Here is a 15,405-nt window from a genome sequence, read left to right on the forward strand (position 1 = left end):
TCAAGTTGTTTATGCTCTTCTCTAAGCTGGTTATTCTAGTTAGCATTTCGTCTAACCTTTTTTTCAAGGTTCTTATTTTCTTTTCATTGGGTTAGAAAATGGTCTTTTAACTCAGAGAAGTTTGTTATTGTCCACCTTCTGAAGCCTACTTCTGTCAATTCATCAAACTCATTCTCTGTCTTGTTTTGTTCCCTTGATGGTGAGGAGTTGTGATCCCTGGGAGGGGAAGAGGTGTTCTGTTCTTTGATGGTTTCATCCTTTTTGCACTGTTTTTTTCCCATCTTCGCGGATTTATCTCTTTGATCTTTGAAGTTGGTGATTTCAGGAGGAGTCTCTGAATGGACTTTTTTCTGTTGAGGCTGGGGCTATATCTTTTTTGGCCTGTGGAGGGCGTTGCTGGGTTCTCGGGTTCAGTCAGGTTGTTGGTGGGTGGTCCTTCCCTGGAGTGTGTTTGCTGTTGAGATTGGCCCTGCCTTTCCAATGGCATCTCTCCTTCCCTAGCTGGATCTTCCTGGCTGGGGTCAAGCTGGCGTATTTGCTGCCAAGCTCTCTAGCGAGGGCTTCAGTTTGAATTCTGTGGAGGTGGGGCCTCCCAGGCCTTATGGTCTGTTTCCCAGCTTTCATCTTTCCCTTCCTCTGTGGGTCAGCCCATCCTGCTGGCGTTAGTCCAAACTCCCACCCAGGTCCCTGCTACAACTTGCCGCACCTGCTGGGAGCCTCCATGAAGGTTTGCATCAACCATGCACGGCACCCCACCGTCTGGCAGGGCTCTTGTGGATGGTAGGTTGCAGGAGGGATGAGGTAGGCACAGGATCCGAATCAGAGCACCGAGGGAGTGAAGTCCCCCCTGACCCTCCAAGTCGGCAGCACATTTCAGTTGGGGATGTGCCCTGCCCCACCCCACCCCCTTCTTGATTTGCCCCCCTGGGCAGCTCTCACCCTGTGGCTCCTTCCCTGGGCCTATTTTCAGTGCCCTATGAGTCCCACTGAAATAAACCCAGTACCTCGTTTGGAATCATGAAGTCCTCTAGCCCTCTGTGTCTCCTTCGCTGGGAGTTACATTCTGGTGTTGTCTTCTCTCGGCCATCTTGATATGAAACTATTTTTTATACTGAGAAAATTAATGACAAGAGATATCAGTAACCACCATCAGAAAGATTCCAGTGAGCAGGGAAGAACCATTGGTGCTGTGTTGACCTCAATTCTCTCATTCTCCAGCTGTGTGATCCTGTGTGTGTCATATAAATGTTAAGTCCCAGCAAATGTTCGTGTGCTTATGCTTAGGTGGTGATGCTAGGGTAGATTGTTTTCTTTTCCTCTTCTCTCTACTTACGTATTTTTTTAAATGATCATGAACTACTTCCTTTTTTAAAAAGTTTGAGACAGAGTCTTGCTCTGTCACTCAGACTGGAGTGCACTGGCAGGATCACAGCTCACTGAGGCCTTGACCTCCCAGACTCAGGTGATCCTCCCATCTCAGTCTCCTTGGTAGCTGGCTCTGCAGGTGTGTGCCACCAAGCCCAGTTAATTTTTGTGTTATCCAGGTGTGAGATGGGGTTTTGCCGTGTTGCCCAGGCTGGTCTGTAACTCCTGGGCTCAATCTATTTGCCTGCCTCAGCCTTTGAAAATACTGGGATTACAGGAGTGCGGCACCATGGCTGGCCGTGAACTACTTCTAATGATGACAAAAACAACAACAACAACAAATACTATGCAAGTTTTTTTATTCATACTGGTTATCCAACCAATATGGACTTTTGGAAATTGTTTTTCTGGTGAGAAAATAATTTTAAACATAAAATGTGCAAATATTTTTATATTTGAAATCACTGGAAATCCCTTCTCCATTGAGGTTTTTGTTTTTGTTTTTGTTTTGAGGCAGAGTTTTGCTCTTGTTGCCCAGGCTGGAGTGCAATGGTGCCATCTCATCTTGCCACAACCTCTGCCTGCCAGGTTCAAGCGATTCTCCTGCGTCAGCCTCCTGAGTAGCTGGGATTATAGGCATGCACCACCATGCCTGGCTATTTTTGTATTTTTAGTAGAGACAGGGTTTCTTCATGTTGGTCAGGCTGGTCTCGAATGCCACTGCCCGCCTCGGCCTCCCAAAGTGCTGGGATTACAGGCTTGAGCCACCACGCCCAGCCCTCTCCATTGACTTCTACAAGCAGGAGAGCTTTTTATGAGGCTCAGTGGCTTTTTTTAGTATTATCCAGTGCATATGGCAGAGACTAGAGTTCCCTCCACAGTCCTTCCTACCTGGCCAGTGACATAATTTGAAGTAAACCTGAAAGGTAAACTCAGCCTGCAGGGGCCAGAATGGCCCATCCTGCTGGTTCCACTATGTGCAGTGACGGCTGGCTCTGGAGCTGGTCTTTCTTGGGGACTACCATGTCCTCTACACCTCACCTGTGTGCCCCGCTGATAGCCTGCTTAGTCTTAAAGGCCAGCTCAGATGTCCTAACTGGAAATCTGTTAATCTTGCCTAGTATTTAATTCCACTTCTTCTGAAAACCAATTTTCCTTTGATTCAGTCACCACTCCCTTGCTTCGGTCACTATGGCTTGAGTGGGGCTGATTCCCTTCTGTCTCTCCAAGGTTAAACATACGACCCAGGCCCAACTAAGCCTGCATGATCCACCCCTCCTGTTACAGTGGTTGGCTCATAGACAGTCAGGCAACTAAGCCAGTCCAATGAAATGTAGCCTCGGGTCTTCTGCTGGGATTAATGGGAAGGACATGATCCTCTCGAATAGGTTGAATCCCAGTATGTGTAATTTCAAAGACAATGAGGTAGTACAGAAATGGTCTCATCAGCTCAGGGAAGTAAGAATATACTAACCCCCTTCTCAGAGATTGGAGGGGGCACAGAGATATGATGGTGGGAGTTTGTAGTCTGAGATTGAAACCAGAATTTGAATAATCTGAAGAGTTGTGCTGGTTGAAGTCATGGAGAAAGAGCAGAAAAGCCTCCTTCTGAACAGTGAGAAACACCTTCACTGATGGGTAAGAGAAAATAGAGGAGCTCAAAGAGGAACGTTCAGAAGGCATTGGGGGTATGGTAGGCAGAGTTTCCAGGCAGCCTCCAATCATCCCTGCCTCTTGATAGTTACACCCTGCTAGTGACTGACTTCTTTACAAATTTTTTTTTTTTTTAATTCTTTCTCTTTTGGAGATAGGATCTTGCTCTGTCACCCGGGCTGGAGTGCAGAGGGGCAATCATGGCTCACTGCAGCCTTGACCTCCCACACTCAAGAGATCCACCCAGGCTCAGGAGATCCTCCCACATCAGCCTCCCAAGTAGCTGGGACCACAGGCAAGTGCCATCTCGCCTGGCTAATTTTTATATTTTTTCTGGAGACGGGGTCTTGCCATGTTACTCAGGCTGGTTTCAAACTCCTGGGCTAAAGCTATCTGCCTACCTCAGCCTCCCAAAGTGCTGAGATTACAAGCATAATCCCATAGCATCACCAAGAACACTGAGTTAGTGAATACTGATCCATCGATCCTGGGGCAGCCAGTAAGTCACTGTGCCCATGACTTACTTCTAACCAACAGAACAGAACAACAGTGAAACAATGTCAATTCTGTGACAGTTGCAAAAAATTGTAAGTTCCTAGCAATCTTTGTCATTGGTTTCAACAAAATGAGCTCCTGTGCTGGAGGGACCCATGAGGCAAAGAACTGAGAGCAAACGTTGGCTAACAGCCAGCAAGAGATGAGGTGCTCAGTCCAGCAACCATAGAGAAACCGAACCCTGCTGATGATCATGAGGGTGAGCTTGGAAGCAGATTCCGTCCCAGCTGAACTTTGGCTGTGTCTTGTTAGAGACCCTGGACTCACGCTTTGATTGTACCTGTGAGAGACCTTGAAGTGGAGGACCCAGCTAAGGTGTCTGGATTCCTGACCCACAGAAACTGAGATGATAAATGTGTGTTGTTTTAAGCCACTAAATTTTGGAATACACTCGATCTTCATTAGTCACGGGTTTTGCACTTGCAAATTTGCCTGCTTACTAAAATTTGTCTCCCTAAAATCACTGCTCACAGCACTTTCACAGTCATTTACAGATATGTGCAGAGCAGTGAAAAATTTGAATTGCCTGAGATACACACTCCCTGCTGAGGCCACACAAGGTGAGGCTCTGTCCTCTCGTTTCAGCTCTCAGCAACAAGTATCCTTTTCACAGCTATGTAGTTTCATATATTTTTGCTTTTCTTTTTTGCATTGTGCTTTTTGCTGATTTCACTGTTTAGAATGGCCCCCAAACTAGTGATGAGGTGCTATTTGGGATTCCTAAATGTAAGAAGGCTGTGATGTGTCTTAGGAGAAAATACATGTTGCAGAAGCTTCATTCAACTGTGAGTTATATTCGGGTTGTTGGCTGTGAATTCAGCATTATCAAGGGAACAATATATATTAAATAAGAATTCCTTAAACCGAAGCACATAAAACAAGCTTATGTTGACTAGCTGCCCCAGGAGTAATGGATCAGTATTCACTAACTCAGTGTTCTTGGTGACGTTATAGGTTATAACTATTGTGGAAAATGAGAATAAACTGTAATTTGTTAATATAGCAATAGACAGTGAATACAGTGGGAAGGCAGGGTAATTCAGCCCACTGGTCTAAGGCAGAAGTTTCACAAGGAAAGCATAATCCAGTGTCAAGGGCGATAGGTCCCTCACTAGAAGTAAGGCTAGACAGATCATGGGTAGCAGTTAATCAGTGTCTAACGTCTGAGTATCATTAGAATGGTTATATATTGAGAAGAAATAATTTTGCCTGGTTAAAGAGGGTTATTTTGAACGGAAGTGAATGAAACTATCTAGGAAAATCAGCCTCGAAAAGCAGTCTCCTTGCTCCATGAAGCGAAGATTGATGTGTCAAAAGGCACCAGCTGAATTAAAACCTCCATGACTGCACAGGATGATGCAACCTGGGGTGGGCTTCTGGCACGCAGCCGTACATGGACACAGCCAGCCAGGGACATGGCACACAAGAGAAGCTGTAGAAGGAAATACCTCCTCAGGGACCCACAGTGCCCCAACTCAGCTTTTTTGTAATCTATGACTGAAAGTCTTGGCTTCAACAACTGAAAGTTTCAGTTGTCCTCATTTATTTTTAACTTCAGCTTATAAAAGGCCCCTTATAATTTTGATTTTTAATCAGGCTCCCAACTTTATCCCTGATCTCCACGCCCTACCCTCATTCAAGTACGTGGGTTAAGTCCTTAAATACATGTGGATTTTGGATAATATGTAGTTTTGTGTGTGTGTGTGTTTAAGCGTTATTTAAGTGGCACTATGCTCTAAACATCGTTTGTTCTTTTCCCACTCTACCATATGATTTAAGTGTTGCTTTATGAACATATAGTTTGTTGTTTCTCACACCCTGTGGTATACCACAGGGTGTATTCACCACGCTTTACCCAGCCCTTTCCTCAGCGCTGGACACCTAGCCTGCCTCCAGTTTCCACCACCGTAGTTAGGTCCGGGAGCAGAATGAATGCAGCAGCATATCTTGTAGCTGAATGCCTTTCCTTTGCCTGCAATTACTTGTCAGCCTTTTCTTCTGCTTCTTCCCTTTCTTGAGTAGAGGACAGTATCTACCAGAACTGATTTTTAGATCACGAGAACACGCAATGTCTCACTTTTTATAGAGCAATTTCTCATTTGAGTAGTTCAACAACCTTCTCAGAGGTACACATGTGTTTATTAAGTTAAAAAATAGCACAGTGGTGACTCTCAACTCTGGTTTTGCCTAAAGGTTGTGAAAGTGTGTGGCGTAAAACCCAACTAAAAACAAAATAATATTTAACACATTTTAATTTAAAAATAAATATATGCCATAAAAAGGCAAAGGGCAGAGAAAGGAGAAGACAAAAATCAAGTAACCATGAAACATGGAGATGTTTCCAAAGTAAGAATCGCTTATCCAAAGAGTAAATAACACAGTTTAAAAGCTTGGTGTGTTGAACTCTGAGATATGAAAGGCAAAAATGAGGAGAGAATAAAGTTTGAGTGACCAGAAAATCCAAAATGTATACAGTCCTCCAGTACCAAGTGCCAAGCTGGACTGACGTCCCGATAAAACTGCTGCAAACTGAAGCCAGAGAAAGATTCTTGCTGACTCAAAGAAAGAAAACCATAACATGAAGAATCAATATTTATTTCTGATTTATACCATGAGGCTATATAGATATATTGTATCATTACAGATTTTTATATTAATCATCTACATTAGGGAGAATTTATTTACCAAAACGAAGTCTAATAGATACTTTATTCTGAGCAATCCAATATATGATAGAAAAACCTTTAGATATATAAAAGATTAATTTGTGCACATCTAAATGTTTCTAAGGGAACAAACTACGGAGGCATGGTAATAAGACGAGAGTTGCAAACATAATACCATAACTGAATATTTAAAATTACATCTTGATGAAGGCTAGAAGTAGCGATTTCCTCACCTCAGAGAATGTCTTAGAGGATGACCCCATAAAACATTATATGGCTTCAACAGAAATTTCTGGATTTTCTTCCACACTGAGCTACTGCCCTCAAGCAAACTTTCCCACTCCTTGACAGTATCTTCTGTGCAGATTTTGGTTCTTTCTCTCAACCAAGGAGCTTTGAGAAACAATACTTTTGCCCCAATGACCCCTTGGTTCCCTTAACTACAGATCTACAGGAGACGTGCAAAGCAGTTCCCAGAAGTCAGAACCAAAGCAAGAATGCTCAGAATGCAAGAGCTAGAGAGCTGAATCATGTGAATGTTTACCTCTGTCTACCTATCTGCTTAGGGATTATTTTTCTAGAATTCATCTAGGATTCTATTTACTTGGGGTGAATTTACATGGTAGCTTTTCTCTAGCACATGCAATTAAATTAATGTGTCTTTTTAAGATAATAAAATAGCAGATACCTAAATATCAGAGTGGTTATGCAGCCCACAGAACAGCTGAAAAAAAATCACTGATTGGGACAAATGCCTACAATTTTCATGTAGGAAGATGAGGCTCTAAACTGCATACCACCTGAGTAGTTTTCCATAGATGAGCTGGACAAGTTAAAAAATACATATAAATAAATGGTGAGACTGTTGCTATGTCTGTTAGGCTATAACAGGAGCCCTCTATGAACAGCTCTACGCCCTCAGGTTGGCACCACTACACTGAACACTGGATTCTTTATTACTTCCTGTGACAGGGTGGCCATGGAATTCATTTTACAAAATGGGACGCTACTGAGTGAAAGTAGCAAATAGGTGAACAAACAGGAATACTGGGTAACTGTATTTATGTCAACATGACGTTCTGGGAGAGGCATAATTTGGGCTTTCAAAGTGAGGGTGGGCTGTAGGGTTTTTCCTGTCCAACAAGCCATATGTTATGAGGAAGGAGATCCCATAGAACATACAATTCAATAAGACATGAGGTTGAAAGGATCAAGAGGAGAAAAGAGAAAACTATAGAGGCTTATGGAGGAAAGAGGGATGACCTACGTGCGTGTGGGTGTGTGTGGGAGGACAGGAGGAGGCAGACGTGAAGATATGAGGTCAGGGAAAATCAATCACCTGTCTGTTTCAAAGCAGTTCCAGGCTCCTTATACCCAGGGCTCCAAGTGTTCTGGACAGCTCTCCCCAGTGAATCTTCTACCATCAGTCTATGGTGAAACCCTTCTATCCCCTTCATTTTTATTTCTGTGAGCTTCTTTGGAATAGGTGACACTGGGGACTAAGAATGGTTCCCAGAGGGAGGCACAGACCTCAGCAACGCCTGCTAAAAAGGGTGCTTCTAAGAAGACTTCCTTCTGGCAACAGCAACCTAAGCTGTGATCTTGTGGCTAGGGCTCCTCATCTTTCATAGCAGGTCATTTCTTTTATCTTACTGTCTGTGGATGTCAAAACATTGATTTTTGACAAAAACAAATTAGTTTGTAGCCCCATTTGTCTGTTCTGTTAGAGAAACTATCTAAATACAGTTTGGGGTGGAATAGGAAAGGATGCATTTGCTGGAGCAGGGGTCAGCAAAGTTTTTCTCTAAACATGGTCAATGTTTCAGGCATTGTGGGACATACGGGCTGTTGCAGCTGCTCAGCTCTGCAGTTGTAGTATGAAAAGTAGCTGTAGACAGTACAAAAACAAGTTTGTGTGGCTGTGTTTCAGTACGCTTTCTTTATGGGTACTAACATTTGAATAATTTTCATGTGTCATGAAATATTCAAAAATTTTTTTCTAACCCAAAATGTGAAAACCATTCTTAGCTTGCAGTGCTGAGCTAGAGTTCACTGTGGTTTGCCAGCCTCTCTGCTAGAGGCCTACAGACTTGAAATCTCATTGGCATTTTAAAGGGTGGATGAAGGCTATAAAGGAAATATTTGGTACATGAAAGCATATACTCATATTTAATTTTAAGCCTGTGATCTGATGACAGTGTTTTAAAGCAGAGCACTTTTTATAATGCACGCGAGAGGAGCATTCATGGATAACTGAATGCTACCAAATGATGTTTGAGTAGGCTGCCTTACACTTGAGTTCTTGGCACTTAAAAAGGAACAACTTGAACTGAGTTTCTGGTCTGAAGCTCAGAGAACTACCAAACGTGTAACACTGATTCTTAAATTTCGCAACGTGGAGGTCATCAACATTCATCAGAAAAATCTGTTATAAGACCAATTTACATAAAATATGATGCCCAATTTGACAACTAGAATGAATTTGACGTGGATAGAAGGCCTGGCTTCCCTTTGAGAAGTTAAAGGAGATTCTGGCAAACAAGAACAAAGTGAGCACTTAGCTGATGATGGTTTTACACCTTGTGGGGTTCATGGTTGCCCTCATCGGGCTTAGGATTTTAAAGGTGGAGTTATACAGGGGTAACTTTCCTGGGGAGAGTTGAGCCCTGGGTACTTTAAACCTAATGCAATCACCAAAGGGAAATCCAGCTAATCTATGGAAACAAATCCACTCACAGTTAATAGTGGATTAAAGGTATCTTACTGGTAAACACCAGTCTAAGGGACAAAATATCACTGCACCGTGTTAACGAAGTATTGAAATGGAAGGTCCTACTTTCTTGCTAAGGCTCAACTAAAATCTCTGAGGCACATAATTGGCAAAACAGGACAGTACACACAATTTCATGAAACATGTTAAGAGTAAACAAACTCCCTTCCTATTACTCCCCTTAGAAATTTAGAATGGCACCAGGTAGTGCAAAGTGGAAAAAGGTAACATCAGCCCTGTCTCCTCCAGGTAGATATGTTTCAACAGAATCATGAACCAGAAAAAGCATCCTCTTCTTCCAGCGCAGCCAGCTAGGGCTTTTCTTTCAGCTTCAAGTCAATACTGTGAAGAAAAGAAAGAGTGAGAAACCAAATGAGAAACATTTAGTAATGATGTGGGTGGCACTGTGTTTGCTTTTTTCCTCAAAGGACATACTGAAAATATTTAAATCATGCAAGTTTCTTACAATAGAAAAATCTGGTAAAATGCAGTCTTCTCATCAGGCCTTTCTCCAAAATATGAAATCTGTTTATTTTTACAAAATCGTTTCTGGAAGCATTTTATACCTTTTCAAAATGATCCAGGGAAGTAAAAAACTCATGGGAAGGCTCATTCCCAAAGTCAATTAAAATAAAGGAGTATTAGTGCATTCTGGAAATCGTGCCATTTTACTTATTTTTAATAAATGACCTTTCCTTGTGAAGCAAACACATGTTCTGCCTGAAGTAAGTAATGTCTGACACGTGATGAATAGTAAGAAATGGTAAGCAATAAAACAACACCAAACATTTTCTAGGAGCTAAAGGATTTGAGTGAAAAAGGGTGAGCCTACCTTACTGAGATGGAGGTTTATAACTAAAGAAAAGCTTGTTTTTCAGAAGGTCAAATGGGTTCCCAAATATCTGAGGAGTAAGCCTAAAACTTGCTCGAATCCTCTTGGGTGGATTCCTACCGCATGCACCCAAGAGGAAGAAAACCAAAAGCCAGTAAATAGAGGAGGAATTTCAGTTGTGATAAAAGAGAAACTATTAGTTTGAAAAGGGTGATTTGGGACATATCTGTGGATTTTGCTTGTCTCTGCCTCCGAGCCATAAGCTTGCATGTGGAAAAGGTTACTGTGCTTTACTTGTGGAATTTGCAGCAGCTGAGTGCATTCATTCTAGAAGCTTTGCAGATAAAGCCACTGGTAACTCACGCTGTCTGCCCATCCAGTTTACGGTAGTAAAGTATCTTTCATTTGAAATATAGTCAGCAATTCCATCACTTATTAGCAATGGGGACTTGGCCAGGTCACGTACCTTATCTAAGTTTCCATTTTTGTATCTGTAAAATGGAACAATCATAACTCTCACAACTTGCTAATGCATTTTCAATTATATATAGTGAGCATATCATATCGTAATGTATGTTATTAGCAGCAATAGGACCTCAGTGTTTGTTTTTTGTTTTGTTTTTTTTTGAAATGAGAAAATAGCTCTTTGCTTTATTACCCTACTTGCACCAATCTTGTCTCCTTTGGGAAGCCAAGTCATCATGAATATTTCTAGTTCTGACTTGTTTTCTTACCTGCAGAGTTTGATTTGGAGGTTTCCTCTTTCTATCCACTGTGACCCTAAGATCTTTTTCTTACATACTTTTATAAACCAGGTCATTTAAAAAAAAAAAAAATATTGTTTCTGCTTTTAAAATGTCCTTCCTGGCTGCAGTTGTTCCCAGAAATCTGTAGTAAGTTTGATTTGGCAATTGGAATTTTATTTTCTCTCTCACGGTGTTGGTTGACTTTCTCCCACATCCAGAGAATATCTACTAAACCAAAATTTGAGGCACATTGTCTAAAAATTGTGAATGTGGCAGAATATCTGAAATAGTCTTGTGAAGCTTAAAGAACATGGTCACCTTATTTCACCATCCCGGACCCTGAACCAACACTTACACCAGGATGCCCATCTCATTTATTTCTCTTTTCTTTTGAGACAGAGTTTCGCTCTTGTTGCTCAGGCTGGAGTGCAATGGTGTGCTCTTGGCTTGCTGCAACCTCCGTCTCCCGGGTTCAAGTGATTCTCCTGCCTCAGCCTCCCGAGTAGCTGAGATTACAGGCATGTGCCACCCTGCCCAGCTAATTTTGTATTTTTAGTAGAGACGGTGTTTCTCCATGTTGGTCAGGCTGGTCTCAAACTCCCAACCTCAGGTGATCCACCCACCTCAGCCTTCCAAAGTGCTGGGATTACAGGCGTGAGCTACCACGCCCAGCCTCAATTATTTCTCATACTGACTTTTTTGTAAATCTTCTAGGCTTTAATTCTTCCCTTCAGCTTTTGCTAACCCAAAAGCTAAAAGACGAGCCTGTTTGCCCAGTTTATGAAATAAATGAGATAGTCAAAAGTGAAAAATTTTCTTGTAAGTAAATACAGGAAACCACTTGGAAGGTGAACATTTGAGAGAATACAATGTTGTGGAGTTAATGAAGCTATTAACAATGCTGCTAATTTAAGCTTCCTCAGATAGAGCCACCTTTGATCATTGTAATTTAAACAAATATGTAAAAATATAAAGAGGCATGTTGCAAGTTGTAGAGCATGAAGGAATTCATAAAATCCAAACCTAAAAGGGAAAAAGACAAGTACCCAGGGCTATATATTTTTTTAACAGTATCCTTTTTGGGGAAAAAATTACTTTTAATCAGAATTCAATATTCTTAATCTTGGGGCAAATGGGCTTAGTTTTCTATAAGCAACTTTTTCCTGAGACAGAGCAACCTTCTGATAATTTTACAACAGGCCATTTTTGTGTCTAACATGTATGGAATGAGGTCCTTACAAACTGTCTGACAATATTGTTTAATAATGAATAAAAACATCTGCATTTTATGTAGAAGGAGAAAATGGGCATAACCTTCCCTTCTCTATCTGAGGAAAATAAGAGGCCACTACAGTGTCAGCACACACTCCATCTTATTCTTGGCCTGATTGAGCCCATTAGAAGAACCCTTGCCCATTTTGCCCGTTCAGTACCAGCTCTGGAAGGTGTAAAATGCTTCCACACAGAATGCTCCTCTGTCCCTGATGGCCTGGAGTGTAAAGGAGCCAGGAGAAGATAAATGAAGCCCTCATTCTAATACTAAAGAAAGCCAGAAATCCAGGGCCAAAGTCAGAAAAAAAAAAAATCTTGGCTGCTCATGTCCCTGATCCCGATCTCACGGTCCACACTGTGATCATGTGCCTCTTAAAGGCTCAGGAAAGAGAAGGCTGAAGAAAGGGAAGCCTTGAGAAGAATGTGTTCTTCTAAAAAGTGGGAAGTAACAATAACAATTTGTAGTATCCCTCCCTCCTCCATGCCCACCCCCGGAATGAACCCAAACAAGAAGCAATGCTTTCCCCTTTCCCAACCAAAACAGCCATACATAGGAATAAGGAGCAAGACAGACAAGGCAGGCAAAGAAGTGGGTAAGCCCCAGGATGTAGCAGCGACGGGCCGGCCATTGGCTGGGCTTCCAGAAGTGCCCTCCATGCTGTTTGTTAACTGTGGGCTCCGTTAACTGCTAAAGGCGCTGTTTGGCTGAGGGAAGAAATCGTCTCAAAAAGAATTATCACAGACTGGGGCATCGCAGTATATTATTGCTTTGCAGAATTTCATGTGCCAATTTGCTTGAAGCAATTGTTGTCTTCATCGAAAAGAGCTGGGACAAGAGTGACCTTTGGAAAAATAGCTGTGTGATTTCAAAAGTCTCTTTGTAGTCTTTGTTCTTTTTTAAAAATTTTATTAAAAAAAAAAAATTCCTTGCAGAGCAGGGCTAACTCATAGGCATGCATCCAGAACTGGCCCAGTCTGTGTTCTTCATGCGCTTTTTCAGTTGGGACTGTCTCTGGAGTTTTTGTGCCTAAACTTCCTTTAAGCTGCAATGTCAGCATGGCAAATGCAGAGATATTTCACTATAATTTTCCAACTTCCTTTTAGACCTCAATGGAAAAGAGGTCCAAAGACAGCAAAAGGTGACAATAGCGACACTTTAATATTGGCCTTTCCCTCTGCTTCCTGATTCCTAGGAACAAGGACAATAGTAGCTTCTCCACAACTCAAATCAAATTAGAAGCTTCTTGTTGGATGACCAAGTTCTCTCTGAAAGCTTTTTGGTGACCACAGTTTATTCCCTGAAACTGACTTGGCCACTAATTCGCTCTGTTCTCTTAGGTGAGTAGTTCTGTCCTTCATTAAACTGGAGGTGGTACACCCATGCAGCATTAAGACCACCTCTTTCCATTAAAAACCATTGGCCCTGGAACTATACTGCCAAAGTCCAAATTCCAGCTCTGGGCCTTTTTTATAGCTATAAAACAGTCTACTGGTCAGGTTGTCTCTCTATGCCTCTCTTTCTTCATCTGTGAAATGTACCATAAACTTATTCTGAGGATTAAAATCAGACACTGCGTGTAAAGCTTTTTACAGTCTGGAATGTGGTAAGAATTCACTACGTGTCCGATTTCAGCTTCTCACAGGATGGTAATCATCCAAATAGATTATTCCTACAGTCTCATCCAGGCTCGAATTCCTCTTGGACGTTGCAAAACAAGCACATTTTCTCTCCATTCCACCAAAGGATTAAATGGAAGTTCCAACTTCCACTAATTAAAATAGAGATGATGTCACTCAGAAAGCAGAATTGCATTCCTCTTGCCCAAATGTTCTTACATCTGGCCCTAATATTCATTTTCTTCTCTTTTTGATTGGAAAAATAGAATGTCATGTCAATAGGTTGTCCTTAAGAAATGTAAGGGGTGATGGTGAGTGAAATGGTGTGAACCTGGCAAATTTAGCTTCAAGTTTCTAATTTCAGGAATGGAGCATAGGACAGCTGAACATCTACATAGGGTTTACCCAGTCCTCAGTCTTTCAGAGCCCAGCCATACAACACTGTAAGTAACCACATAGCTATTACTGATGGTGAATTCTTACTCCTTCTCCATAGAAGACATTTCTGGATCATTGTAAAGGCAGCTAGTTCTGAGAGCAAGGAGAAAATAGAAAGCAGTCAACATTTCCCCACTGTCACCACTGTGAAAGCATAACAGATTTGGGGCATTTGAAACTGTTTAATGTGGTCCCATTGCTAATACTGCACCAATCCATACCTGAACAGATGATGATATTAAGCTGTAACCCTTGCCATCGATTTTGAAATATAGAGATGACCCACGATATAAAAACACAAAGCAAAGATTAAAAACTCCAAACACCTCCTCTGTCCTCATTTTTTCCTGCTTTTTCAACTTGTCTTATTCAGGGGACATATTACAAAATTGTATTGGTACCCCAATAATGAAATACTTTACACACACACAGGAAAATCCCTCTCAAGCAGCCTAATTTTATTCATCCGTGAACATAGTTAACTATCAGTTTTAATGAGAATGAGGATTCTCCAATACACTGAGAAAAAAATGTCAGTGTCAGCTCTCCTTGTTGTTACTGTTATTTCTGGAAATAACAGGACACCTACCACTCCACACAGCTGCGCTGTGTCCAGGTGATACAAACGAATCCTACCATTCACCTCAACTGAGTATGCCCAGAAAACAAATGTAACCATACAGAATAATGAAATAAAAGTGTTTTTAGGCATTTGTGCTTTTTGTGTAATATTAGCTATTTTTGATATTCCATACTAATGTGATTTCTCTGTTAGCAAATTTCAATTTTTTTTTCTATTCTTGATGAATTCTTATTACACCTCAACTTTTATACACCTCCCTTTTTTTTTTTTTTTTTTTTTACAGAGTCAGAGTCTTGCCCTGTCATTCAGGCTGAAGTGCAGTGGTGCTATCTCGGCTCACTGCAACCTCTGCCTCCCAGGTTCAAGCCATTCTCCTTCCTCAGCCACCCAAGTAACTGGGACTACAGGGGCATGCCACCATGCCTGGCTAATTTTTGTATTTTTGGTAGAGCTAGGGTTTTGCCATGTTGCCCCAGGCTGGTCTTGAACTACTGGACTCCAGCAATCCTCCCACCTCGGCCTCCCAAAGTGCTGGGATTACAGGCGTGAGCCACCGTGCCCTACTTCCCATAAATATTTTATTATTGAGAAACACTATTTAAAGAGATTTTACAATCCTTTTTAAATGCAGTGGTCCTCTTTGTAACATCATTTCACAAGCTAATTTATCTGTGTGCACATAAGAGGATCCATGATGAAGGTCAGGTGTTTTGTTGAAAATGGCAGAAGACTATCTCCCCAGGCAAGATAGCAGCCTTCCTTCCTCACTCCCTACCCTTCTTGCTGGTGGTCTGATATTTTTATAGGGAATATTTGACAATTCCAGTGAGCAAGGACAGTCAAGTAAGTGTTGACAGTGTGCTAGAAAAACATAGCAAATCTGGAATGGAATCAAGAAAGGGCAACCT

The 15,405-nt window shown here is 41.7% G+C and overlaps 1 protein-coding gene across 6 annotated transcripts in view; it reads right to left on the bottom strand.

Moving 5' to 3' along the window:
* Window positions 1–6,155: 6,155 nt before the first annotated feature.
* PRUNE2 (prune homolog 2 with BCH domain) overlaps window positions 6,156–15,405 on the bottom strand; it is a 310,553-nt gene continuing 301,303 nt past the window's right edge. For 2 of the 6 annotated variants that reach the window (XM_017543259.2, XM_017543257.2), the window contains 2 exons: window positions 13,960–14,007; window positions 6,156–9,351 (listed from right to left, as the gene is read on the bottom strand). In XM_017543259.2, the coding sequence (XP_017398748.1) occupies window positions 9,321–9,351; window positions 13,960–14,007 (79 nt within the window). In that variant the 3' untranslated portion in view covers window positions 6,156–9,320. The remainder of the gene's footprint in view (window positions 9,352–13,959; window positions 14,008–15,405) is intronic. The other 4 variants (XM_017543261.2, XM_017543260.2, XM_017543258.2 and 1 more) reach the window with 3 other exon arrangements.

The sequence above is a fragment of the Cebus imitator genome, unplaced genomic scaffold (assembly GCF_001604975.1).
Source record: "Cebus imitator isolate Cc_AM_T3 unplaced genomic scaffold, Cebus_imitator-1.0 Scaffold150, whole genome shotgun sequence".
In the NCBI taxonomy this organism is placed as follows: Eukaryota; Metazoa; Chordata; class Mammalia; order Primates; family Cebidae; genus Cebus; species Cebus imitator.